Below are 25,235 nucleotides of genomic sequence, written 5' to 3'. Positions count from 1 at the left end.
AAGTGTTCATATCCCACGGACTTCCAATGGTAGCTGGGCACCTGTCTCCCTTCAGCCCCTTTGAAAACCCCAGCCTTCATCTCTCTATGTCCAAGGTTCCCTGCTGCATCTTTGTAAGGAGCTTTGAAAGCTAGGGATGAAAATCGTTACTTTTACTCATTCATCTTTCTATTTCATCCTCTCATCACTGCTGTTTGTAGCTGCTAGTCTCAGCAGTCGCACAGTGCTAGTGACCCATTCGGGAAAGGAACATAGGGTTCTTTCATCTGGCTGTGTTGGGTGTGAGCAAGAGCAGCTCACGTGCCTGGTGGTCTCCCTGGCTGACTTGTATTGACAGAGAAAGGATGTCTCTGTTCTGGGGGGATCTCCTGTGGATTTTAGCTGAGCGCAGTGATTCTTGTTGGGAAAATGTCTCGTTCTGACTCACAGGCCAAGGAGGAGAAGAAATGGCAAGGCTGTCATGGCTGCGTTAGAAAGCTCTCTGGGGTCATGACATGAAACACACAGAACATGCCATTTGAACTGAAATCCTGCCCCTTCCATAGGTGTTTAGGGCCTTATTCAGCCAAACTGCTGTGACTGCATTGTGCTGGGGGGCTGTGCACCCGCTGCATGCCACAGAGAAGTTTTCTCAGTGGGCTGGGGAGGAGGCAGGGGTTTGGGACAGACTGAGGCAGGGCTGGCTGGCGAGAGAACAAGGGAGTGGCTCATGGGTCTGTACACAGACACACTGACCAGAACCCAGAGGAGAAGTGGCATGAAGGAGATGCAGATGTTACTACAACCTTGCGGTTGGGGCTCAGTCACTGAGAGAGAAGGTTCCTTTCCCTTGGCCTACTAGAGAGAAATCCACTGATTCAAGCTCTCTTCAGGGGTCAAAGATTTTGCCCTAAATTAGATTTCCTGTGCTCAGGCAGGGACTACTCTGTGCTGCAATATCTACTGCCCCGGCTTTATTTGAGAGTCCCTTACACCACCTTCCTGTGTTCATTCTGCCAGGACCATGATTCTGAGAACTCCAGCAAAACACTCATGCATATGCTTACTTTGAAGCATGTGAGTAGCCCTATTGAAATCAATGGGACTTACGCATGTGGTTAAGTGCTTTGCTGGATTGGGGCTTAGCACATTGCACCACAACGCTTAGCACATTGCAGGATCTAGTCTGTAGTCCTCTGTGTGACAAGCTATCTCCCATCTAGGTCACCTGGAGGGTCTGTCACAGGCATGTTTTCAATGTAATAAATGCACAGGGTTTAAATATACAGATATTCCCTATGAGTGCTCACTCTTCACAACCCTTGTACCATTTGACATTGAGTTTAATAGTCATTTTAAAAGGAAACAAACCTTGCTAGACACCCACCCAGACTAGAACTGCTGCTGAAATGCCAGCGTGCTGGGTTTATTTTTCCACTGAAGCAGAATGGCAAGAACTCGGATAATGTCTGGAGCGAAAGTCTCTGTGGGGTGAGAGAGAGCAGAGTCTGCTGTTCAGGGCTCCTCGCTCGGTGAGGCGCCTGTGCTCCCCGGGTTCCAGCACGCGCTACTGCCGTCTGTGCTGTGGCTCTGCCAGTGCCTCTCGAGAACGTTACAGGAGCTGACGTTGTGGTATTGGAAGCAATCGTGGACTTCGCTGCTATCTCCTACATACTCCATCACTTGTCCCCTTAGAGCTTCTCTCTCATAAATCTTTATCTTGGAGCCTTTCTGCTGCAGTGGCAAAAAGAGAAGAGAGAATATAAAAAAGGTACCTGGACCTTTCCTGATACTTGGAAGCGATGCGGACCTGATCCAAAAGCCCATTGATATAAATGCAAAGACTCCCATTGATTTCAATGAGATTTGGATCAGGGTCTGGAGTCTTGGTAAGGAAACATCTGTCAAAAGAAGAATTTAAGTCAAAAGCAGTCTGGCCCAATGGGTAGGACACTGGAATGGGAGGCAGGAAACTTGGCTTCTTTTCTCAGGTCTGTGACTGACCTCCTGAGTGATTTTGGAGAAGTCATGCTCTGTGCCTCAGTTTCCCCATCTGGAAAATGGAAATGGTGAAACCCTCCTTAGTATAGCACGTTGAGGTCTATGGATGTGAAGCATCATGTAAGAGTTAAGTGCTCTGATTACTATTATTAAGGTGATAAAAGAGGAAAGTAACTGAAGCACGAGAGATGTGTAAATATGACAAATGGGGGGAAACATCCATCAAATTCATTTTTTTTCCCCAGCTGAATCTGAGTTTGTGAAACTTCCATGAAATGAATCGAAAAAATGAAGATTCATTTTTGCGTGCAACATTTTCCACTATCTGAATGTCTGTGAAATTGAAAAGATCCTTTTGCTTAAAAAAAAAAAAAAAAAAAAAAAAAATGGCAGTGGTGAACTTTCAACCTGAAATGAAGGCACGTGGTGAGGCTGGTGGATCCCAGGTCACAGAACAAATGAGTGTCAAATCTGGGATTAGAATGCATGAGTCCTGACTGTGAGCTATGGTTAATCCACTAGATCCTAGGGAAATGCAGAAGACCTCACTGAGCCTCACTTTCTCCATCTGTAAAATGGAAATGCAGCACAAGAATGATGCAAGGGATAACCTAGGCATACAAGAATGATTCAAGGTCTAAAAATCACACCTTGCAATGGGAGACTTAAGATACTCTGTCCTTTTATCTCATCAAAGGTTAAAATTGTCTTGGTCAAGGTAGATATGTAACTATACACAGACAGGAGATATCTGATACTCAAGGGCTCCTTAATCTAGCAGACAAAGACTGTAAACTGAAGTCACTCTGAAGGTGGTGGCAGGGCTGAGAATGAAACCCAGGGGTACTGAGCCCCAATCTAGTGCTTTATCCATGAGACCACACTGCATTAAAGTCAGACAGGTGCATAAGTGCTTTGCTCCATAGTGATGAATTTAGGAATGTGCTTAAATGGTTTACTGAATCAGGGCCCTAGTTTGGAGTAAAGTGTGTCCCGTAAAATAGTCCATTATAGAATAACAGGAGTCACAGCCTTAAAGATTTCAGGCCTCCGTTCCATCTCTCTATCAAAGATATATAATCTTTGCTCTAAGGAGAGGAACCTGATTAAATTTTTAGAGCCTTAATTCCTACAGGGGACTGGACTAGATAATCTTTGGAGGTCCCTTCCAGTCCTATTATTCTATAAGAAACCTTCCTTGAAAAATGTGTAACCTCTTTTCTGTGTGCTCCTATTTGCCGTGCGTCTGAGAAGTAAACTCAGGCACTTGTACAGGAAATGAACTGCTGTTTTATTGACACAGCTCTAGCAGTTGGCTTCCGAGAGTGTAAGTGTTTGATTTACCTCTCAATGAATTTTGTATTGGAAACCGGTGATACTCCAGATGTCTCCTTCACTAGATAAATTTTACCATTGCTGATATAGATTGATCTTTAACAATCTTTTGTATTGACGATGTTCTATTGATGACATTATTGTTCAAATACAATAAAAATATAGTTTAATGATACACCTCTACCCTGATATAATGCTGTCCACGGGAGCCAAAAAATCTTACCGCGTTATAGGTGAAACTGTGTTATATCGAACTTGCTATGATCCGCCAGTGTGCGCAGCCCCGCCCCCCTGGAGCACTGCTTTACCGTGTTATATCTGAATTCGTGTTATATCGGGTCCTGTTATATCAGGGTAGAGGTGTACAAAACCCCCCAGCTCTTATCCACTCTGAGAGACCTCATGGAGTATAATACCACAGCTACAAAGGAAGTGGGACTTGCTTATAATTGATGACAGAAGTGATGATTTTTATTCAGACTATTTGAAAGTCTTTGGGCCAGCCAGTGTATCCAGCCCTTTGATTTGTTTATTTTTTCATTAACATCTATTTAACAACAATGCGAAAAAAAGCTCTCTTTGTTAGGAATTCAGCTCCAACATCTCTTCAGTTAAGGGCAAGAGAGCTCCCAACTCACATTTCTGAGTCACCCAAGGCATGGTGAAAAATGAAACAAGACTCAACATTCCCAGTATTTCTGGGGGGAGGGAAGGGGGAAGGCATGGGGAAAAAAAACCTTCAGGGCTCCTTTATGGACCATAAAGTAGCACAAAAGGGCACAAACCCATTCCCCCTTCCCCCTCGGTTTGCATGTCACCTTTAAAGGGAGACACCTTTATACAAGCCTAAATAGATGTGCAACTCACGAGTTCAGTGGGCTACATCACCAGTTAGCAGGGGAGAGGCTGGAGTGCTGTACATTCATACCCCAGCTTGCTGTACACTATGTGTTTGCCCCAAAAGCTACTATTGCTGTTACCTAATGGAGTTGCTCCTTTAGTTTAAGGGTAGAAGGTCATTTTCTTAGTGGTGAAGGTTCCGAGTTCAGTCCCTGCTGTTACTAGAGAGGGGACAGTATTGATCTATTTAAACAAGCTGTTCCAGCCCTAAAACTTTGTTATGAACTAATGGGCAGTGACAGACCCAGCATTCCTACAAGAGCCCTTCTGCTCAGTCTGTGTGTGGTGTGGGTGTAGGAGTAGTAGATCCCCACAATCAGCCGGGATAGTTAAAGCAGCACAACTTGTTTGTGTAGAGATCCTAATACGACCCCCTGCTAGGAAGTTATCCTGCTACTCGGTGGAAATTCATCTCCATCCTGTCACCCCTAGTTATATTCCTCTTCTACCACCAAAACTAAGTCCTCTCCCCACCCGATGTTTCTAATATTTGTACAGCGTTCTCATGCGCTCCTTACCCTTAGCACTTGCTTCACTCGGCGTAAGTAGCTCTTCGCAGTTTTCCTCGCATATTAATCCGTCCTGCTCCCAGATCATTTTTATTGCACACCTCTGAACTCCCTCCAGTTTCTTGCTCTGGTCCTGATCCTACCTCATTGACTTCACTGGAGCTTGGTCACTGAATTCAATGGCGTCAGGACGGAGCCCCATCTGACTGGGAATCCGGGGACAACAGCTCTGTGGGTTCTGGCGCACTGCACTTGTGTTGTTAATTCCAGTTCTGTTCTGATGAGGTTGATTCCTTCAGCAGAATCTGAGGTCCTGGGAAGTCCCCCTGTTTGGTGTCTTTTACTAGAAGGGACTAGTCCTGCAAACACTCCCGAGCATAGCGCTTGCTGCTGTGCATGGTCCCACTGCAGTAAATGCAGAGCAATACATCTGGTATGAAGGGCTTGATTGTTCCCTAGGCTGCAAAGGGGGGTAAGGGCTAGTACGATCCTCTTAGACTGGAGCTCAGGGGAAAGGACTGTCTTGGCTCTGCCCCCTACCCCATACCGAACAGCAGAACTGGACAGGCCTGAGGAGAGCAAGCTCCATCCCCAGAAGGGTGGTACTAAGTTACACCACCCCCTGTCTAGCTAGGAGGAAGCAGGAAAGGTACTTCTCTTTGGGTGGTGCAGCTATGTACTGTCCCTTACATGGGCTGAACCCAAAGGCTCCATCTCGCCCCACGTCCTCAGTTCTTAGTAAGCCTATCCTTGCATTTTAAGTCACCTTTTCAATACTCTTATAAGGGGGTGCTCTAGGGTCTGGCCTGGAGTAAGTTAGAGCTGCCCCAGGGCTGTAATTTATACCCTATGGGTCATGGAAAACAGAGAGTAGCAGGAGCACAGTGTGCTTCAATACACCCCCTTCTTCTCTCAGGAATGCTCCCTGATCCCCTCTCTACATCTTCAGCCCGTTCCTAACATGCACTGGGGACCAGGAAGGGAGCAGAGGTAGAACCCCACAGCCATTCAGAACGAATGTTCATGAGAGCAGGTTCCAGTCAACCAATGCACATGTAGTCACCTGGGACTCAGTGGCACCCACACTTCTTTCATTCCTCTAGCTACACAAAACTATTACGCACTGTTGAAGCCTCACGGTGGCCAACAGCCTTGTGCAATTTATTGCTCAGGTATGTTGTAATTGGGTTATACCAGGATCATCCTCACAACTGGCTTCCTTCTGGAAAGCCAGGCCCACATACAGATTTTACTGCACTCTGTAATGTATTAGTCTGAGATCCTGCCTAATTCTCTGATAGAATTACTACTGTTTGAAATAAAGGACAGCTGACTTACTGATGTGATAACATGGCAGGACTTGATGGAATCATTGAGGCCCATCCATTGCTGGAAGTCAGAATATTCACCCTTGTTGAGGAAGTACTGCTGTCCCATGTAATTGGGTTGTTCATAGATCATGAAGCAGCCACTTTCTACCCGGATGGAGTTACAGCGGCTCAGCTGGACCTGCAGATCAGGACAGTCACTGGTGCTTTCATAGGAGTGGCCCTGGAAGTTCTTGTCCTCATAGAAGATGATCTAGAGAAAGGGGATAGACCATCAGAGCTGTGTTACAGAGAATTCTGCGTGGATTGGACCATTGTGGTGTTAGCTGGCTGTAGTTATTTGCTTTGGTTCAGCTCATGTTGATATTGCTCACTGTGACGAAGAGTCATTGGTTTGGTAGGGAGCTAATATTGGACATGGCTTCAAATATGGTCCCTCCATGTCAGTGGAGGCAGGTAGAGAATAGGTGACCAGTGCTTAATTTGTGCCACGGCTTGCCAGGGCTGAGCCCCGGCACCTCTAGGCTTGGTAGTTCATAGTCCCAGCACCTCTGGACTTGCTGCATCAGTTATGAATGTAAAATAATTGCTTGAGCTCCAGCAACTAATTGTTGAGCACCGGCACCTCTTTCATTACAATTAAACACTGTAGGTGACCCTCTCGAGAAAGGAACAGACCACATTACCGTGTATTAATAACAATCCTTGGCTGGTTGACTGACAGGATAGGATTAGTGTTGGGTAACTCCGGTGGGAGGTAGGGTGTGTGTGTGGGGGGAACAGTCATCAGCTACCAAAAGGGGCTTTAAAAAGTGTGTGTGTGTGGTGGGAGGGGAATGAAAATATAATAAAAAATTACCTTTGCCATCCTGACAAACCACCTGACTGACTTTCTCTTCTGCAGTTACTACACTGATAGCTTAATGGAGCTTAAATACCCAAGCTGGAAGCCCTTCGTCTGCATATTGCATTGTCATTTGGCTTTGGCCACTGCCTTTCATTGGGAGCTCAGGTTCATTCCTATGTGCTTCCACATTCTGCCTCTTTCTGTTCACCACAGACTTGTTTTCTAGTTCTTTTTGCCTTTTGAATAGTCATTGTGTATCTGGAGCTCGGTAATCCTGCTATAGATGGAATTGGTTGGTCAGCAAGTGGAGTTAAGAGAGAGAAACAGAGAGGGTTGTGAAAGGGTAAGGATTTAAGACAGAGCAGTAATAGACAAGGGTGAAAAAACCCTCCGTGATGGTTACAAGGTAAAGTAGATTAGAACCCGTTCCAAGATATATTTTAGAAACATCATAATTCACACATTAAACACATTAGTGCAGTAAATTGCTGGCTAAGCAAAGCTTATGTTGTACGTAGAGACAGTTCATATCTGGGCCTAACAGATTCCGAAGTTTAGGAGTGTTTGGATCAAGGGTTTTGATAATACAGACGTTCAAAATTCTGACTGAGGTTCACAGCAGATTTCAAAAGCCCCCAAAGCCTGGGGTATTTAAATCTGGGGTTTTGGTTTAGATCCCATGTCTAATGACTTAATTATTAGCACAATATTCACTATTGTGAATATGACATTAAAAAGGCTTGAAATGTGATTAGTATAATTAGGAGTGAACATCTGTCTTTCTTAACTTTCCCAACATGCTAATGCCTCTATTATACCTGTTGATAAAAGTGAAGCAACTGTTATAAATGATCAAGGTTATGGTGAAGAATGCATGAGCCAGTAAAGACAAAATTATTTCTAGGGAGCCCACATTTCTCTCTCCCTCCACATATATATAGAGAGAGATTGAAAACTATTCCCAAGAGAATCAGACAGTTCTCAAGCTCCCAGAGCAAGATGCTGATATTTATTTCCAGGCGCATTTGTTTGGCCAGAGAAATAAATGTAATAAATTCTCACTGGAGGTTATGAAAAATTAGGGGAAATTTTTTGTTTTCTAGAATGGCCAGGTTCTCTGATTTAAAGCAGAGTAAAACCAGTGCTGTGGGATTTTGATTGTTGTTCCTTACATTTTCCTAATCTCATGAAATCATATATATCATTCCATTCTTCTATCAGGGAAAACCCACAGATCCATGAAAATGGGTCTTCCTCTGCTGGCACCTCCTGGGAGGCAGAACCAGACCAGTCAGTCAAAGTAGAGAGGGCGTGACCACACCTGTGGAGATTCAACTAGTTTGTGATACTTCCAAAGCTACTTCATAAACCTAATTCCTTGAACCATTAACCAACAGGTTAGTGACCCTAGCCAAAAATGCACATAAACATGTTCCTACTACAGCAGGGGTGGCCAACCTGTGGGCTCCGGAGCCACATGCGGCTCTTCAGAAGTTAATATGCGTCTCCTTGTATAGGCACTGACTCCGGGCCTGGAGCTACAGGCGCCAACTTTCCAATGTGCCAGGGGGTGTTCACTGCTCAACCCCTAGTTCTGCCACAGGCCCTGCCCCCACTCCACCCCTTCCTGCCCCTTCCCCTGAGCCTGCTATGCCCTCACTCCTCCCCTTGTCCCCCAGAGCCTCCTGCACGCCACAAAACAGCTGATCAGGAGGTGCAGGGAGGGAGGGGGAGGCACTGATCGGCGGGGCTGCTGGTGGGTGGGAGGTGCTGGTAGCAGGGATGTGTGTGGAGCTGATGCGGGGCTGCTGACATATTACAGTGGCTCTTTGGCAATGTACATTGGTAAATTCTGGCTCCTTCTCCGGCTCAGGTTGGCCACCCTTGTACTACAGAGTAACTTCAAGTTCCACCCCAATTACCAGCAGACAGAGATATACTGTGTACCAAAGAGAGAAAGGAGTAGAGATGCAATACTGTATTCCTTCCCTCAGAATAGGAATATTTGCACCAGATGGGATGGATCTGCAGACTTTCCTGCTAGAAGAAAGGAAATTTCTAGGTAAGTTGAGATAAATTCCTATTTTTCTTTGCAAGGAAAGCCCACCGATCCAGGACAATGAGATATCCCATAGCAGTGTGTAACCCGGCGAGGAAACAAAGGATGAATAGCCATCTGCAATATGAAGGAGATAGATTTTCTATTTTATATGGGTGAACATAAGGTTACCATATTCAAACATTTAAAAAAGAGGACACTCCACGGGGTCCCAGTCCCGCCCCAGGCCCCTCCCCAACTCCGCCCCTTCCCCGCCCCCGGCTCCTCCCCAACCCCATCCCTTCCCCGCCCCCATTCCAACCCCTTCCCCAAAGTCCCTGCCCCAACTCTGCCCCCTCCTCTGAGCTCCCTGCATTCCCCCTCCTCCCTCCCGCTCTGATCTTGGTTGGGGGTTGCTAACTGCTTCCCTGCTCCCCACTCGCCCTGCAGCCCCTGCACCCCCCTGCCCCTGCAGCCTCTATGCCCCTGCCTGCCCTGTTCCTCCTCGCCCTGCAGCCTCTGCACCCCCCCGCCTGCCCTGCCCCTGCAGCCTCTATACCCCTGCCTGCCCTGTTCCTTCTCGCCCTGCAGCCTCTGCACCCCCCCGCCTGCCCTGCCCCTGCAGCCTCTATACCCCTGCCTGCCCTGCTCCTCCTCACCCTGCAGCCCCTGCACCCCCCCGCCCCTGCAGCCTCTATGCCCCCGCCTGCCCTGCTCCTCCTTGCCCTGCAGCCTCTGCCTGGCGGGGGGCTTCGGATGCTCAGCAGCGACCGGGGCAGCGCGGGTCCCTGCAGCCCCGGCCCGCGCCGCAGCCTCCTTCCTGCCGCGCGGGCGAGGACTCCCCGGCCACTGGGGGACCCTTCCTGCAGCCCCTGCACTCCCCCCTGCCCCCGCAGCCTCCTTCCTGCCACGCGGGGCCGCAGGAAGGGTCCCCCAGTGGCCGGGGAGTCCTCGCCCGCGAGGGAAGCCCGAGCCGCTGGCTGGGCCTGGCCTCCCCATGGTCCTGCGGGCTCGGCTGGGGCGCGCAGTCTGCCCAGCCTCCGGGGGCAGCAGTGGCCCCTTCGCCACCTTCTGTGGCTGCGCCCCTCCCCTTCCCCCGCCCGAGCTCGCTACAATGTAGCCGGGCGGCTGGGCTGCGCTGCGGACCCGACGGGTTGTGCTGGGGCCGGGCGGACCCTGGCTTATGCTGCCTCCCTATTTCCCCGGACATTTCCGGCTTTTTGGCAATTCCCCCCGGACGGGGATTTGAGTACCAAAAAGCCGGATATGTCCGGGGAAATCCGGACGTATGGTAACCCTAGGTAAGCACAGCTTGAGGAATCATCCTTCCAAAGGCAGGGCCTGATCAGGCCTGCACACTTAATTTGTGAAGGTGTGGACAGATGACCAAGTGTCCACCCGACATCTCTCTTTGTATGTTACCCTTCAGACCAAGAGGCTGCCCTGGTGCTGAATGAATGGACAAGAAAGTTTGAGATGAAGAAAGGTTTCCGGATTTGTGAATTTCTGAAACGCACCATGGACATCTACTCATTGAAGCTTTTTGTGTCTTTGTTTTTGGTTTTTTTCCCCTCTCATTTGAAGATGGACAGATGGTTACAGAGCAAACGGAGCTAAAGATTTTCTGGATTGCTTTGTAATTCGATGTAGATTTTTAGAGCTCGCCAGACATCCAGAGCACGCCAGGGCTTTTCAGAAGGTGTCTTGTATGTGAACAAAAGGAGAGAAGAACAAATTCTTGTTTCCTGCAGAACATAGTGTTTATCTGGGGGACACAGGCTGCGTTAGCGCTTAGCACAACTTTGCTACCAGGAGAGGTGCAATACTGCTGTTCTGATGATAAGGGGGAGCTCCCTGTGTTGTGTAGGGTTGACATGCAAGGCAGCCAAGAGACGGTCTGATGTAGGGTGACCAGACAGCAAGTATGAAAAATCGGAACGGGGGTGGGGGGTAATAGACACCTATATAACACAAAGCCCCAAATATCGGGACTGTCCCTATAAAATCGGGACATCTGGTCACCCTAGTCTGATGTCCAGATGAAATTGAATCCTGTGCTCATTGCTCCTAGATTTTAGGTCAGAAGGGACCATTGTGATCCTCTAGTCTGACTTCCTGCACATTGGAGGCCCCAGAACCTCACCCACCCCCTCCTGTAATAGACCCCTAACCTCTGTCTCTGTGGAAATGGCTGCCCTTCGGCATTTGAGAGTCTGGGGCTTTAGACTCATCTTAAGACCTTGCTGGGAGAATTCCAAAATATACATGTCACAGGCAGCTTGGAGGGCCAAGTGGCCTAGTGGTTAGAGCGTGTGGCTCTCAGTCCTCTGCTTGGTTGAGGAGCCTCAGTCTTTAAGGCCAGGGGGGCAGGCTAGTGCTCCTTCCCCTCAGGTAGGGAGGTGGTTAGCTGCTGCCTTTTCGCCAGTCAGCCCCGAACTGAGCCTGGCTCTCTTCTTTCCTCCCTGCCCCTGGCCTGGCATTGGCCGCAGGTATAATGGGGTGGGGCTTACTGGGCCCAAAAGCTCTCTTTAACCCCTGCTGATTCCAGCATCCTGTGGCCCTTTGAGTAGCTACCTTCTAGCCACCGAGAGAGGGAATGTGGAGACTCCTTTTGGTACCAGCACTAGAGGAGGACAGGGAGGATGGGTCCCATGGCTTCAGGGAAATGAGAAACTTCTGGAGAGGACACATGTGGAATCTAACCCAGTGCAGCGTATTGATGTAGGAGACCAACATTCTGATCAGAAACATCAGAGCCCTGATAGATATGACGGGAGAACTGTCTGTGCGTTGCAGTCACTGGTGTCCTGAATCCTTGCATGCCGTGTTGTGCTCATCCACATGTAGCCATGGCTGGGGAGGAGGCAGAGAGCCCTACCTGCCCAGGTGGGAAAAGGTAAGAGCTATTCCCAGTTGCCAGGGGGTTGGGAGGAGTGCAGTTAGTATAAACATCCCTATATGGGAAGGTTTTAATGAGCAAATCAACTGATGAGAGGAAAGAGGGAATGAAAATGATGACTGAACAGGGCTATAAGGAACCTTGGAAACACACTTCCATCCGCTCCTGTAGCTGCCTCCAACAGCCCATAAACAGTCATGTTAGTGCACATTTAGAACCTGGAATAAAGGTCCCTAAGCCCCTCTGAACCTGCATAAATGAGATGGACTGGTTAAATATACCACCAAAGCTTCCCAGCTGAGGTCTCCTCATAGCATTTCCTGTCACCACTTGGCTTCCCAGCTGGATCTCTGGCATATTGAGAAGGTCCGAAATGCCTCAAGACCTCTCCTCTGGTCTAGTTCTGGAGGTGTTTGGCCCTCTGGCAGTGAGGGGGACCTGACCAGTGACCCAGACTTATGGGGGAGGGGTAGAAATGAGGGGAAGAGGCCAGGTCAGTTCCCTGGGACCTAATGATTTACTTATTATCCATGGAATCAAACCCAGTTTGCTGGAAATGTGGATCATTTTATATTAAGTAACCCTTCTCATAACTGGATTATTATGTAAAGGAGGGTTAAAGCTAGGACCATCTTTTTGTTCCGTGTAGCACAATGGGGTGCTGGTCTGTAACTGGGGCTCCTAAGGAATAAATCATAATATTCAGAGGTGGGCCTGAATCAAAATATTACATCTGAACAAACCCAAATTCCAATCTGCACTTTGCAGCTCAGAACCGCCTCTGCCTGTGCTGGCCCAAATCACCCTGGAGATACACCAGGGATTAAGTTGTTCCTTTTTTTCTAATTACACTGTTGGTGTTTTGCCTGTAGGTTTTGTTTTTGTTTAAATTGTGATCTTGGTTGTAAGCTACTAATCAAGTCAAACATGATGAACATTGCCATTGTAATCAGCCCTTATTGGGGTCACTGGTGCAAGGCATTCAGTAGCTCTTAGTGAATGGGTGGGTTACAGCACTCAGCCGAGGCTCTAGGGTAGGGCAGACTGGAGGTGTTGAAGCCCAGATCCGTTGGCATGCCCATGAGAGAGTGTGGAGCCAGAAGGGTTTCCTAGGTTTCAAACTCAGGAGCTGAGGAGTGGAAGGGGGCTAAATGTTCAGCAGTGGGGAGATCGAGTTTGGAGTGGTCCCTGGAAAGAAGCAGGCTGCATGTGGCTGTGAGTCCGGCAAGGCCGGCCTTAGGGAAAATGACAAACTTTCTTTGGTGCCCTTCAAGTCTTGCCCCCCGAGCAGCAGGCGGCCACTTACCAGGCAGAGCAGCAGACCCATGGAGCTGTGGCGGGATTGCAGGTGTCATGCTACCAGGATGACGAAGAGGGGATGCATGTGAGCGCCTGCCTCCTGCCCCACAGCCCCCTTTATCCCCTCTCCCCGCCTCCCGGATGGGCACGGCCCTTCTGCAGCCTCTTGATCACAGCGCCTCCCACGGCACCCTGGGTGATCACCCACCTGTAAGGCTGGTCCTGAAGTCTGGTGAACCCTGAGAGAAACAGCGGGCTGGAAAACAGCTGCTTCTTGGGGCAGGACATGGGTGCCTTCCCGGTGTGCAGTTCATACCCAGACTGTTCAGGGAAATGGGATGTGTGTACGTTTTGTAAATGGACAAGTTACATAAAGAAACCATCCTGGCCCCATGTCACCGATTTCTCATCCAAGTGGAAACTACCCTGCAAGGCCCCGTATTTCCGCTATGGCTTGGCCAAAGAGGCAACGATGTCAAAGCTTTACCAGTAGTTAACAAAATAGCTCACAATTTCACTTCATAATCTGAAAGCCCCCAACTTCTGAAGCCTTATCCCAATGTGTAGCTCTTACGAGAAAGGGGAATAGCACAGCTTGGAGGTCATTCCCACAAAAACGGCTGATGCTCCAACACGGCACTAAGACACATAGCTTTCAGAGTGTTAGACTAAAGCTACTGTGGCTATGCCTATCCGTTCTGCAATTGCATCTTAATTTGCGGTGTAGATGTACCTGAAGATAAATACATCAAAAAATCCCCTGGCACTTCTAGCAGGCCTGGGGCGTAGCTACCTCCCAGGGTTGTGGTTAGTTCATATTTTTAAAACACTTGACACTACAGAAAAGCAAAGCATGACCTCTGATCCATTGACCTCAGTGAGACTGCAGGTGGGCACAGAGATTTTCCTCTGCTATTTGATAGCAGAGTTAGGGTCTTTATAATATATTTTTATTTTACTGAGAAATGAACAACAGAGCGAGGTGTAAGCGCCAATAAGGTTTATTATATGATACCAATCACATTACAAATGCTGGTTGCCAAGAAGGGAAGTGTAACTGATAAACATGGTATAAATCAATCTGAAATGCTTTGTCGTAGACCAGCTTGGGTGTCCCAGGACTATAAATCCCAGCATACAACGGGCAGGACTAGAAAACCACTTGCAAAAGAACTATGGGCTCAACTCAGCCACCCTTGCTCACCCTGAGCAGTGCCATTGATTTCATGGGCCCGCTCCTGAAATAAGGTCCAGGTCATAGTGAGTGCAGGTTCAGAATATGACCCACTGACTCTATGTTGCAGTACCGAAAAGTCATGCTGGGAAGAGCCGTTCAGAACACCCTCAAGCTGAATGTTCGCTTCTCTTCTGACAAGAACTGAAAACCATTTTGCGAAGGGCAGAATCATGCAGCCATTTATGTGACTCTCACTCGGCAGATCAAATTCCATTCCAGCAATTTGGCTGTAGCTGCGTTTTGCCTGTTTGTTTTCTGAGCCCGACTCTGGGTTTAATCCTGGTCACTGATTTCCGTGGAACTACGTGTGTTAGGCCAATGAGCCAGATTGGACCCTATCACTTACGTGCCTGATCCAAAGACTCCCATGGACTTTAATGGGCTTTGGATTGGGGCCTTAAACACTGAAGGACAGTTGGGAACCTAACTTCCATTAGGCTACTTTGAACATCCCAACTTTGAACATCCCACCCCAATGAAGAGAAGCGTTTACAGCACGGAAACGTGTACTGCTTAGGAAATGTACACTGTCGGCCTAAAGGAACCAACTATGGCGGGCACAGCTCCCCAGTCAGTGACTCCCCGGTACGCCCTGGGTCTCAGGAGGTACTGCCATGCTCGGTAGTTTGGCTGTCCACAGAAAATCCAGTTTCCTTCAAAAACATGACAGGACTGGATGTCCCTGGGATGAAATTCGTCACAGAGAGAAGGATAGTCACAGAAGGATTCCGTCATCCTGCCTCCCACGTCATTCCTTTCATAGACTCGTATCCTTCTGGGAAGACAAACACAAACACAGGTATATAGCACACGAGCAGCAGCTCTACAGTATATGAGCATAGGTTGCAGGTTGCTTGCTGCCTTATTGACAATAATGATATAGAAATGAATGACGACTTGTGTTCAATTAGCAGAAAAAGGGCTTGAGTCACCACGGCTCTGCCAGTTTTACACAACTCCAGTGATTTCAGTAGAGTTCCAGTGGTGTAAGGATAGTGTAAGCAGTGGGGAATCAAGCCTAGGGTGCGTAAATTATACCCATATTTAGCAAGTGAAGCATGAAAGCAAGTGGTAAGTAACAGCTGGACTGCCATACGGATCATATGCACCAGCATTGCCAGCGTTACTGTTCTCCAGTGGATAGGGCACTAGAGTGGTGCTCAGGAGAGCTGGGTTCTGTTCTTGACTCTGCCACTAACCTGCAAGGTGGCCATGGGCAAGTCGCCTCATCACTCTGTGCCTCAGTTTCCCCTCCCTCTGTTTCCCCTCCCATCCTTTGTCTCTTTAGATTGTAAGCTCTACTTCAGGCCTGTCTCTCACTATGTGTTTGTACAGGGTCTAGCTGCATAGTGGGACCCTCATCGGTTAGGGCCTTATATATCTACATTTATTATGTTGAGGGCATCTGTTTTTCAGAGTTTATTAATTTCATTTTGGGGGGTTTATTTTTAGCAATTTTTGAGTTTTATGTGGCTGTCCAAAAAGGTCTTTCTGTTTGTATCCACTGTAATGAGGAATGTATATTATCTATATTGTTCATTACAGTAATGAATAATCTCTTTGTAATGTCCCCTAGTGAGCTTGAATGTAGTATTTTTCTGAACAGCGCTACAGTAAAGTGCACTGGGGAACCTTTAGTGCACACCGGCAGGTTCTACATGGTGCAATTCATGTGCAAGACGCTGGTGGGCTATAGAAATTATACCCCCCATAGTCCGCATTACTGCTTCATGTAGGCAAGCCCTTAGATACTAGTAAACCTTTCTGGTGTTTTTCCAGTGTTTACTGGATAAACGTCTATTTCATTTTTTTATTGCGAGTGTTTTATCAGCGTTTATTGGTTAAAACCGAAAATCAGAAGCCCTAATTTTATTCTTGCCTCAGCACTCGGATGTCTATAAACAGATTGGTGTTAATTTATCAACTAGTAATTCTGCTTTTCATAAGGAATAGTGAATACCTATTCTCTCAAAAATACCCAGAATTGCAATCTCACCTAACAACCTCCTCCTTATATATTCATTATCTCTCTAGGAGAAAACCCAACACCTTGAAATAAGAATATACCCCAATATTTTAAATATTTCACCTTCATTTTTCCCTCTTCCCTACCGCTCTTAGTTTCTTTCTACTTCTGCTACGAATTTTTATTTTAACTCTGTAACTGTGTAAAGCATTTTGGGATACAATTTGTATGAAAGATGCTGTACTAAATCAAAGCCTGATCATACTCCCATTGAAATCAATGGTAAAAACTCTGACTGTCTTCAGCGATTGAAGGATCAGACCCCGAGTTAGTATTTTAGGCCTGGATTCTGCAAACAGGAAGGCCTAAGCCACACACACAGACCTCCCAACCATCCCGCATTTTGCAGGAGTGTTCTGCTTTGATCCCTCCCCAACCTCCTGTCCCAGTTGAAGTGAACATTTCCTGCATTTTGGGACAGATGCGGGGGGTAGTTGGCCCGGATGCCCCTCTGTTTCCATCTACAGAGGGGTATACGGGCCAAACCTGAGTGGCAGTGCATCCTGCTTTAGTCTCTCGAAATGTTGGGAAGTATGCAGGCAGGTTCCTGTACCAGTATAACTATGGCAGGTTAGCGGGGTGATTTTTTTTTTTTACCAATATAGTTTTACCAGTGCAACCACGAGTGTAGACAGTGATACTGGTACAAAGGTGCTTTATATCAGTTCAGCCTAGTCCCCTTTTTGTGACTTTAAGCACCTTTATATCAGTATACCTGCCTCTGCAGGTTGTACTGCTTTAACTATATCCTTGTACAACTTTCGTGCATAGACAACACCTTACTCACATGAGTAACCTTCACCTTGGCATTTGCAGGACTAGAGCTTCAGGTTCCGACGGAGCATGCTTGCTCCAGTCCAGCAAAGTATTTAAGCATGTGTTTAGGCATTTAAACACCTTTACAAATCTATTTGGGCTTCTGTTTCCCATCCCCCCCGTTTGGCTGTCCCTTTATCCTGATTGTAAATTCTTTGTGGCAAGGACTGTCTCTTACAGCACCAAGCACAATAGATCCCTCAACTGGTTTGATGGTTCTAGTGTTACTCTAAAATAAATAATAATAATCATCACCTAGAGAAATGACAGTGAACTTACTGGTGTGATTATGCAACAGGACTTGACGGAGTCATTGAACCCCATCCATTGCTGGTAATTTGGATATTCCCCCTTTTTCAGGAAGTACTGATGTCCTATGTAATGGGGGCGCTCGTAGATCATCCAGCAGCCACTTTCCACCTGGATTGAGTTGCAGCGGTTAAGGTGAGCATGCATATCCGGCTGGTCGGCAGTGACCGCGTAGGAGCGGCCCTGGAAGTCTCTGTCCTCGTAGAATGTGATCTGTGTTGAAATAACAAAGCAAGTCTAATAACATTGTAAAGCATTTGTTTAAAAAATTGGCTTTGATCTTCTGGCTCCCATAAGGTCTGATCCAAAACCCATCGAAATCAATGAAGAGGCTTCCATTGTTCTCAGTGGGCTTTGGATCAGGCCTAGAAAACATCCAGGATTAATACTGAAGCACTGAGATATGTTTTCCTATCAGGGCACAGCTAGTGAAGTGTGACTGGTTCAGCCGATGATGAGCATAGCAGATGTCTTCAGAGCTGACCCTAAGGATTCTAACGAGCTGACGTTCTCCAGCGCTTCGAGTTGGCCGGGCAGAGATTGTGTGCTGCGCCTCTGAGAGTCCAAGAAGAGAAGGAGCATGAGACTCTTTTGCACTGCTGGGGTTTTTGGCTGGTTGGCATTCTGAAACCGTGTAACGTAGGCAGGTGAGAAACTGCTCTCAGCTAGTGAACAGGAGCGGCTAACAGGGGAGTTTTGTGAGCGGGAGTGTGGCAGGGGGCTAGATACATTTAACATTCTTTAAAGCCAAAAACACCTCCCGATAAAAACAAAACATCAACAAAGGAAAGAGCTGCAGGAGTAAAAAGATAACGCAGGCAGAAGTCCAGCAACAGAGTTGGGGACTATCCAGTTTATTGCACCCAATGCAGCATGTATGACTACCTGCCCTATGGGCGGGTGGCGTATGTGTGCATTCGGTGCAAGGAGCTCCTGGCCCACAGAGATCACATATGGGCTCTGGAGACCAGAGTGGCTGAGCTGAGGAGCTAAGGGAGACAGAGGTACATAGATGAGATTTTCTGGGACACAGTAGAACGGTCCCACCCTCGGTCTGACAGCCTCTGTGCTGTTGAGGAAGATGAAAGTTTCAGGGAAGAAAAACATCCAACTGGAACAGAGGGAAATGATCCCATAGTTGGGACACTCCTTCCAGATGATGTTGTGGTATCCTCTCGCTAATACTTCAGTCACTTGAATAGCCTTATGCTAGTAGCAGCAACTTCCAAATAGGAGTTAAATGTAGTTTTTTTGTGACATCGGTTGATACGTAAAAAAAATAAAATAAGGAGAATATTCAGACACATTCCCATATTGCAGTGTGCAAATTGCAGCACCTTATAATAACATGACTCCATGTTCATGTGATTGTGAAATCTAACCCTCTTTAAAAAGTCAGAAAATAAAACACCAACCGCACAGAAAAAATAAACATAAAATAAAGATTTTGCACGTATCAAATATCTTTGTATTTGACTGTTATTAAGCACATAAGATTTTAATATTTCCTTTTTAATCTAGTTATCACACACTTCTGTGTATGTTTTCATTTCTTTCTGTTAAGTTATTCCCAAGCTGACGCACTCTGTATAGGTACACACACACATAGAATAACATAATGGTATGCTGTATTTCCACACAGGATTCACTCAGTTTTTTTCTTACCTTTGCCATGTTAGCCAGAGCTTAGCTGCGAGACCACAATACTCTGGAAGGTTCAACAGTGCTTTATATAGACAACACAGTGCTGGCTCCACATGAATTGGACAAAAGGGAGTTTTTTGTCCAGTAAAGAGAATTCCTCATTCTTTTCCCTCTCATCATCAACATTATTCATTGTAAAGAATTGTTATGGCCTTTTGTTTACTGGGTGCTAAGTGTATTGTTACTGTAAATAACGAAGGGATCAGGTTAATGTGTATGTCAGTCAATATTGCCATTATTTCACTGACGGGAACATGTTCAAGAGAAAATGCCGGTAAACTGCTGCTGCAGGATTGTTTCATAACCTTTATTCTCAATCTCTTGTTGTTCCCTGAGACAAAGACTTTTTAAAATTTCCATGGGCCCTCTGACATTGAAAAGCAGCCCTGGTATTATGCTAATAAAATGCCCATTGACTTCAATAGGATTTGGATATCAGGGGGAAAAATGTTTTTCCTTAGATTTTGTGGGCTATATTGTATTTATGGTGGTAAATTATTCACACTTAAAAAAACCCTGTGTGTAGTAATGGATGCTTAAATCAACTGGGTATTCACAACTGAGAGTGAAAATTTAAACACTTGAAGTTCCATAGGCAGGGGGATTGAAGAAGTTCAAGAATAAATACCACTCACCTCAGAACAGCAAAGAGACTTTATCTGCCACGGGATAGAAAATAGTCCCATTTATTCTGACCTTTTAAGAGTTCATATATATTACCACAGAAATGTAGCACTTTGTACATAATTTTCTGTGCACAGAAAAAGTTTGTCCCAGTTGAGCACAGAATTTCCTGGTAGGTTTTCACTGTGCATTTTTGCGTTTCATAAGAACGGCCATACTGGGTCAGATGAAAGGTCCATCTAGCCCAGTATCCTGTCTTCCGACAGTGGCCAATTCCAGGTGCCCCAGAAGGAATGAACAGAAAGGTAATCATCAAGTAATCCATCCCGTCGCCCATTCCCAGCTTCGGGCAAACAGAGACTCGGGACACCATCCCTAAACTGGGTTGTTTGGAATTGGTCACATGGTTTGATTCTGGTTGCTTGATTGGCATCATACACCATTATTATTACTCCTTTTACACCTTTGTAAAGTGGTAGCACTTAAAGGTGCGCAGGGCGATCAGCAGAAGCCACTTTGGCGGTTTCTCAGCGGGACAGGCTGGAGTTAAGGTGTTCCGTAAGCTAGTTTAAAAAATCACTGTGGCTCCCATCCTGCACTGGGATCTACTGGCAAGGACACCGGTTCCCATTCCACGTCCCACTGAAGTTAATGGAACTCAGGGGGCTGTGTCACCAAACCTGGATATCAAATCTGTGTTCTGTGCTTTTCCATTCAGACTAGTGATTATACATGCTAGCATTAATATAACTGGACTGATACCAAGTTCTTGAGAATCCATAAGCTACCAGTTGTATTTGATTACTTGCTCCTTTAAAGGGAAACATAGACAGCTCAGGGCCAAAGCTGCCCTATTATTCCAGGCTGTCTCACTGACCCTGTGGCACATATGGCAATTTCCTTTAATATCCTGGACACACCGGATTGAATTAAGGTTAAGTATTTTATGTATTATTGTGGGGCTGTATGTAATGCTTCGAGCGGGCAGATGTGTTCTGAGCTAACAGCTGTTCTGAACTTGTGACCACAGAGAAACCCCTTGGTGGGGTTTGAAGGATGGATCGTCTGCCAGAGCCTTGTTGGAAATAGGTTGGAAATATTGACATAAGTGTAGGTTCTTTTCTCTGTAAGGCTTTCAGCTTAAGAACAGATGTGCTTGCTCAGAAAAGGCTGTGTGGTAGTGTATAGCTATGGGCAATTATGGTCTGCAGAGGCAGTCTGACTTGCTGGGGAACTCACAGCGTAGCCAAAGAACTGTGCAACCTGGAAAAACTTCTACCAGGAGGGAGAGAGACACCCGTGTCTACCCAAGAGAGGGGATGGCTGAGAGCTGGGAGCCTAGAGTGGCTGCCCTTGCTGGACCAGACGAAAGAAATACAGGCGCAGTTGCACTAAGCTGCAACAGACCCTTTTTTCTCTCCCTTTCCCTCCACTCAGACCATCAACCTTCAATTGGGCCTACACATATTCTCACCACCTATGGTACAAGAGCATTCTCACAGCTGTTGCTGCATGGGCTGCGCCTCTTGCATCTTTCCACCTCACGTACTTGCTCTCTCATTTCAAATCCCACTTAACACTGACGTGTTCTCATTTGCCAATGCCTTGTCATTGCTTTCTCCTTGTGCTACTCTTCTTCTGAACTCTACATTTGCATTGTGTCCCGTAACTCTCTAATGCAGTCTCAGAGACGGGGCCAGATCCTCAGCTGGTGTATGCTGGCGTAGCTCCGGTGATTTCACCAGTGTACCGCAGCTGAGCACCGAGCCACCAGTCTGCATGTGAAGGATGCTCTACAAAATAAATGGTTTTACATGTTTCTTAGTGGAACTATAGTCCTGACTCCATCCAGTGGTATTGGAGCACCAAGACCCTGCAGGTCCTCCCCCAGCCAAGCAATTGCAGTTCGTCAATGTACTTATCTGGGCAAAAGTTTGCAGGCTTGTGCCTTTATTGCCTAACATCTGGAGTTTTTGAAGCAGAGCTGAAGATTTTAAAAATGGTATGTGGTCTCTATTGTCTTCTCTGGGATCACGTTTCCTTTGTGAAATCTCCCTGTTCCTAGGGTTTCACTGCTTACACAATGGAGCAGAAATGTGCTTCTGCTGGAACTGGGTGCTGAGTAGGGAAAAAAATGTGCATGCCTGGAACTGGGTGGCTTGCCCCTTGGAGGGCTAGAGACCTGGGGCCAGCCAGCCCTAGTTACTCAGGAAGCACACCTGAGCAGGGATCAGCTGATTCCCCTGCAGGAAGCTACCAAGAGAGTATTCCCAGGGAGAGCAGAGGCTGCTGGGGTGAGGAGGGTCTGGCAGAGAAACCTGGAACCTGAGAAGTGAGGCACGGACAGGAAAGGCCTGGGAGTGACCTGGTAAGGTGGTAAGTGGATGGACGCAAGACCTTCATTTTTAATGTGTGTTAATTTCATAACCCCGAGCCCAAGCATGGGTGTGAATGAACACATGGGGTTGTGAGTTACTAAAGAGACCCCTTGGAGTGGGAAATGGAAGCAGGGGGCTGCTTGCAGGGTTGCCATGAGGCTTTGTGGGACATGGCCCCGGATGACAGTGCAGATTCATTTAAATTCATAAGCCAGGTGTGTTTCCTTTCTGCACATATTTGAGGTCAACTTTGGCTAGCAAAATTGTTTATGGAAAAGTACACTGTATGTTCAAATAATGCTGAATTGTCGGTGTAAGAGGGTCAGCAGCCTCCTGAGTGTCCCCTCCCCGGCCAGAGGTCACTCGGTAGCACCTGGCCTCAATTTCCTCTTCATCAGAGCCCCTTAAGAACTCCGCGCAGTCTCTCAGCCAATCACAGCCCTTCTTGAGGTCTGGGGACTTGGGGGTTTTCTTAATTAACACCCAGTTCCCAAAACAAATGCAAAAAAATCTTCCACCCGGCCTTAAGCTGGGTGCAGTCCTTCCTTCCTTAGGCACTGTCCTATCCTGCTCTCGGGGCCTTTGCCCAAAGGAAAGACAAAACTTTCAGCTGTGTTTTCCCAGCCCCCATTCCCTTCCTCAGGAACCACTGCAGGAGCCCCTCTCTCCCTGCGGCTTCACTTGGCAGTTCTTTTTCTAGCTCAGCCCTGGCTGAATTTGCCCTCTAACTCTTTGTAGCCTAGGTGCAGGCCAGCCCCTTAACTGGCTCAACTAGGAGTGCCTGCTCCGGCACAGAGGTGCTGGTCTTATTTTAATCACATTCCAGATGAATGTTCTGTAGGCCCCACAGAATGTGTCCTCTGGGAAGCAAGAAAAGGGTTAACCTCTTCTGTGCCGTATTGCAGGGATCTGCAAGGGAGCAGGGTAAAGTCAGCTGTGCAGGTGAGTGGGGAATCAGCATGTTAACCTTAGGAGCAAGAGACAGGATCTAAATGAATTTAGTGAGACCCTAACAGGTTCTGGGTGGGTCTCTCCCAGTAGTCAGGAAATATCTGCGCTCTATGGAATTCCATTCATCCCGAAGGCATTCCCAGAGCTGAGGTTAGTGTGGCAGTTGAGTGCTTCAGATCCTGGTAGGGATGATGTGCAATCGGACAAAACATGTGTAAATGATGCTGGAGGCCATTAGGGACATATTATAAATTGAATAGTACAACAAACGTGTCATGGAACTGTTAGGACTCTGGGGACCTGGTGCTCCACTACATTACCCTGCTTTCACACCAGCGTTAAGTCCACTGATGTCACGATACTCGAGTGATGAGCGGAGAATCACGCTGAAGACAAATCACATAAGGAATAAATTTGGCCTTCTGTCTACTACGATATTGAAGGCTGGGTTTTCAACAGACAGAGCCTGAGGTAGCTACACTATGGAATGCGCTGAACTTGTACATCTGCAATGGTACACACGTGTGCCATGATTGTATGTATGTAAACTGAGTAACTATACATACAAACAAATACTTGGATGCCCAAGTACCTGTTGGTGCATACTACGCCACACAATATTGGTGCAGTAAGGTCCACAGTTTTTGGAGTGAGGTACTCAGTCTCTACCTTCCCAATGATTGCTCTACAAGGTCATACCACTACATAGTGTATGTGTACTGGGATTGGCGGGCTACTTCTGATGACAGGCAAAGGAGGAGCCGCCTTATTTTTATTCTAATTGAGGATTTCAGGAACACCAAACACTTTGGGTCAGACTGTTGGTGAGCTCAATTGATTGTTATATGCAAAATAACATTAAAAAATGCTACGGTATGAAGTTTGGGGCCAGATTTTCAGCGGGTCAAAACTGAGCAAATGTCCATGCATTTGTACATACCCACTTTGCACACACAATCATGCTATGTATGTGTGTACAACTGTAGAACTATTTGCACACACAAATATACCTGAGCAATAAGAATATCCGTGCCACAATGTCATACCACTCAGTCTAGTGCTGGGTAATAAAACATATTTATATTTTGTACAAACACACACACTTTCTTTCCTACGGTGGCTGTCTCATTCTCATTCCCCAAATCAAGACTTTTTCAGTCACTCCTTTAAACAAACCATAAACCTCACATGTACAGGTCTCGGAAGGAGATGCATGCCCCTAAGGAGAGCAGAATATTGAAGATTAAATGTGCTGTGTAAATCTGAAAGAATTTTGCCCCAAACTTATTTTTAGAGTGTGAGCCAGACTGTCTATTTCCGATACCGACTCTCTGCACACTTTGTAGTTACATGACATCTCTTCAAGGATCTCAATGCATTTACAAACATGCATGAGTACAGCCCATCAACACTCTTCATGGAGCTGAGAATTACTGTTGATGGAGAAACCAAACTCAGAGTACTCCACTTGCCCTTGGTCACAGGGGCAGTCTATGATACATCTGGGGAGAGAACCAGAACTCCTAATGCCCTCTCCTGTTGGTTAATCACATACAAACCTTCCGCTCTGGGGCCCAGAAGTGCACCCAGGACAGCAAACAACGCACATAGTTTTACTGGCTTAGGGCACGGAATATTATTTTTGGTAGGCCAAAACAAAACAAAAACAAACAAAAACTACTTTGGTCTCTTCATGCTCCTCCATCATTGTTTTACAAAACAAAAAGTCACCAGCTAAGGCTCTAATTCAGCAAAGCACTTAAGCACATCTTTAAGCACTTTCAGCATGTGATTAATCCCATCGATATTCAGTAAAGTTCTGCACGTGTGTAGTGTATAAGGAATTGTGTGGTATCCCTTTTCAATGCTTTGTGAGCCCTCTAGTGGTCCTCACTATCCTGCTTTGGAAGCCATAAGAAGAACCCTTCCAGAGTAGCAGTGTATATATGGAGCTATGTTGGTGTATAGCTATAAACATGGTTATCTGGACCCCACTGTACTCATATGGTCCCTTCATATTACGTACGTTGTATAGGGAGCACAAGATGCAACAAC

The 25,235-nt window shown here is 46.7% G+C and overlaps 2 protein-coding genes across 2 annotated transcripts; both read right to left on the bottom strand.

The window, feature by feature from the left end:
• Window positions 1-1,494: 1,494 nt before the first annotated feature.
• LOC128845230 (gamma-crystallin M2-like) lies at window positions 1,495-6,920 on the bottom strand. Its single transcript, XM_054043619.1, has 4 exons — window positions 6,912-6,920; window positions 6,063-6,305; window positions 2,404-2,412; window positions 1,495-1,713 (listed from the first exon to the last, which is right to left on the bottom strand). Exons 1-4 carry the CDS (start codon window positions 6,918-6,920, stop codon window positions 1,495-1,497), a joined length of 480 nt encoding a protein of 159 aa, XP_053899594.1.
• A 7,965-nt stretch (window positions 6,921-14,885) lies between these two features.
• Window positions 14,886-19,197, bottom strand: LOC128845229 (gamma-crystallin C-like). The gene is made up of 4 exons (XM_054043618.1): window positions 19,189-19,197; window positions 17,494-17,736; window positions 17,118-17,134; window positions 14,886-15,147 (listed from the first exon to the last, which is right to left on the bottom strand). Exons 1-4 carry the CDS (start codon window positions 19,195-19,197, stop codon window positions 14,886-14,888), a joined length of 531 nt encoding a protein of 176 aa, XP_053899593.1.
• Between the last annotated feature and the right edge of the window lie 6,038 nt (window positions 19,198-25,235).

The sequence above is a fragment of the Malaclemys terrapin genome, chromosome 11, assembly GCF_027887155.1.
Source record: "Malaclemys terrapin pileata isolate rMalTer1 chromosome 11, rMalTer1.hap1, whole genome shotgun sequence".
In the NCBI taxonomy this organism is placed as follows: domain Eukaryota; kingdom Metazoa; phylum Chordata; order Testudines; family Emydidae; genus Malaclemys; species Malaclemys terrapin.
Note: the sequence above shows the minus strand (reverse complement) of the source record. Positions and strands in the feature narration are given on the sequence as shown.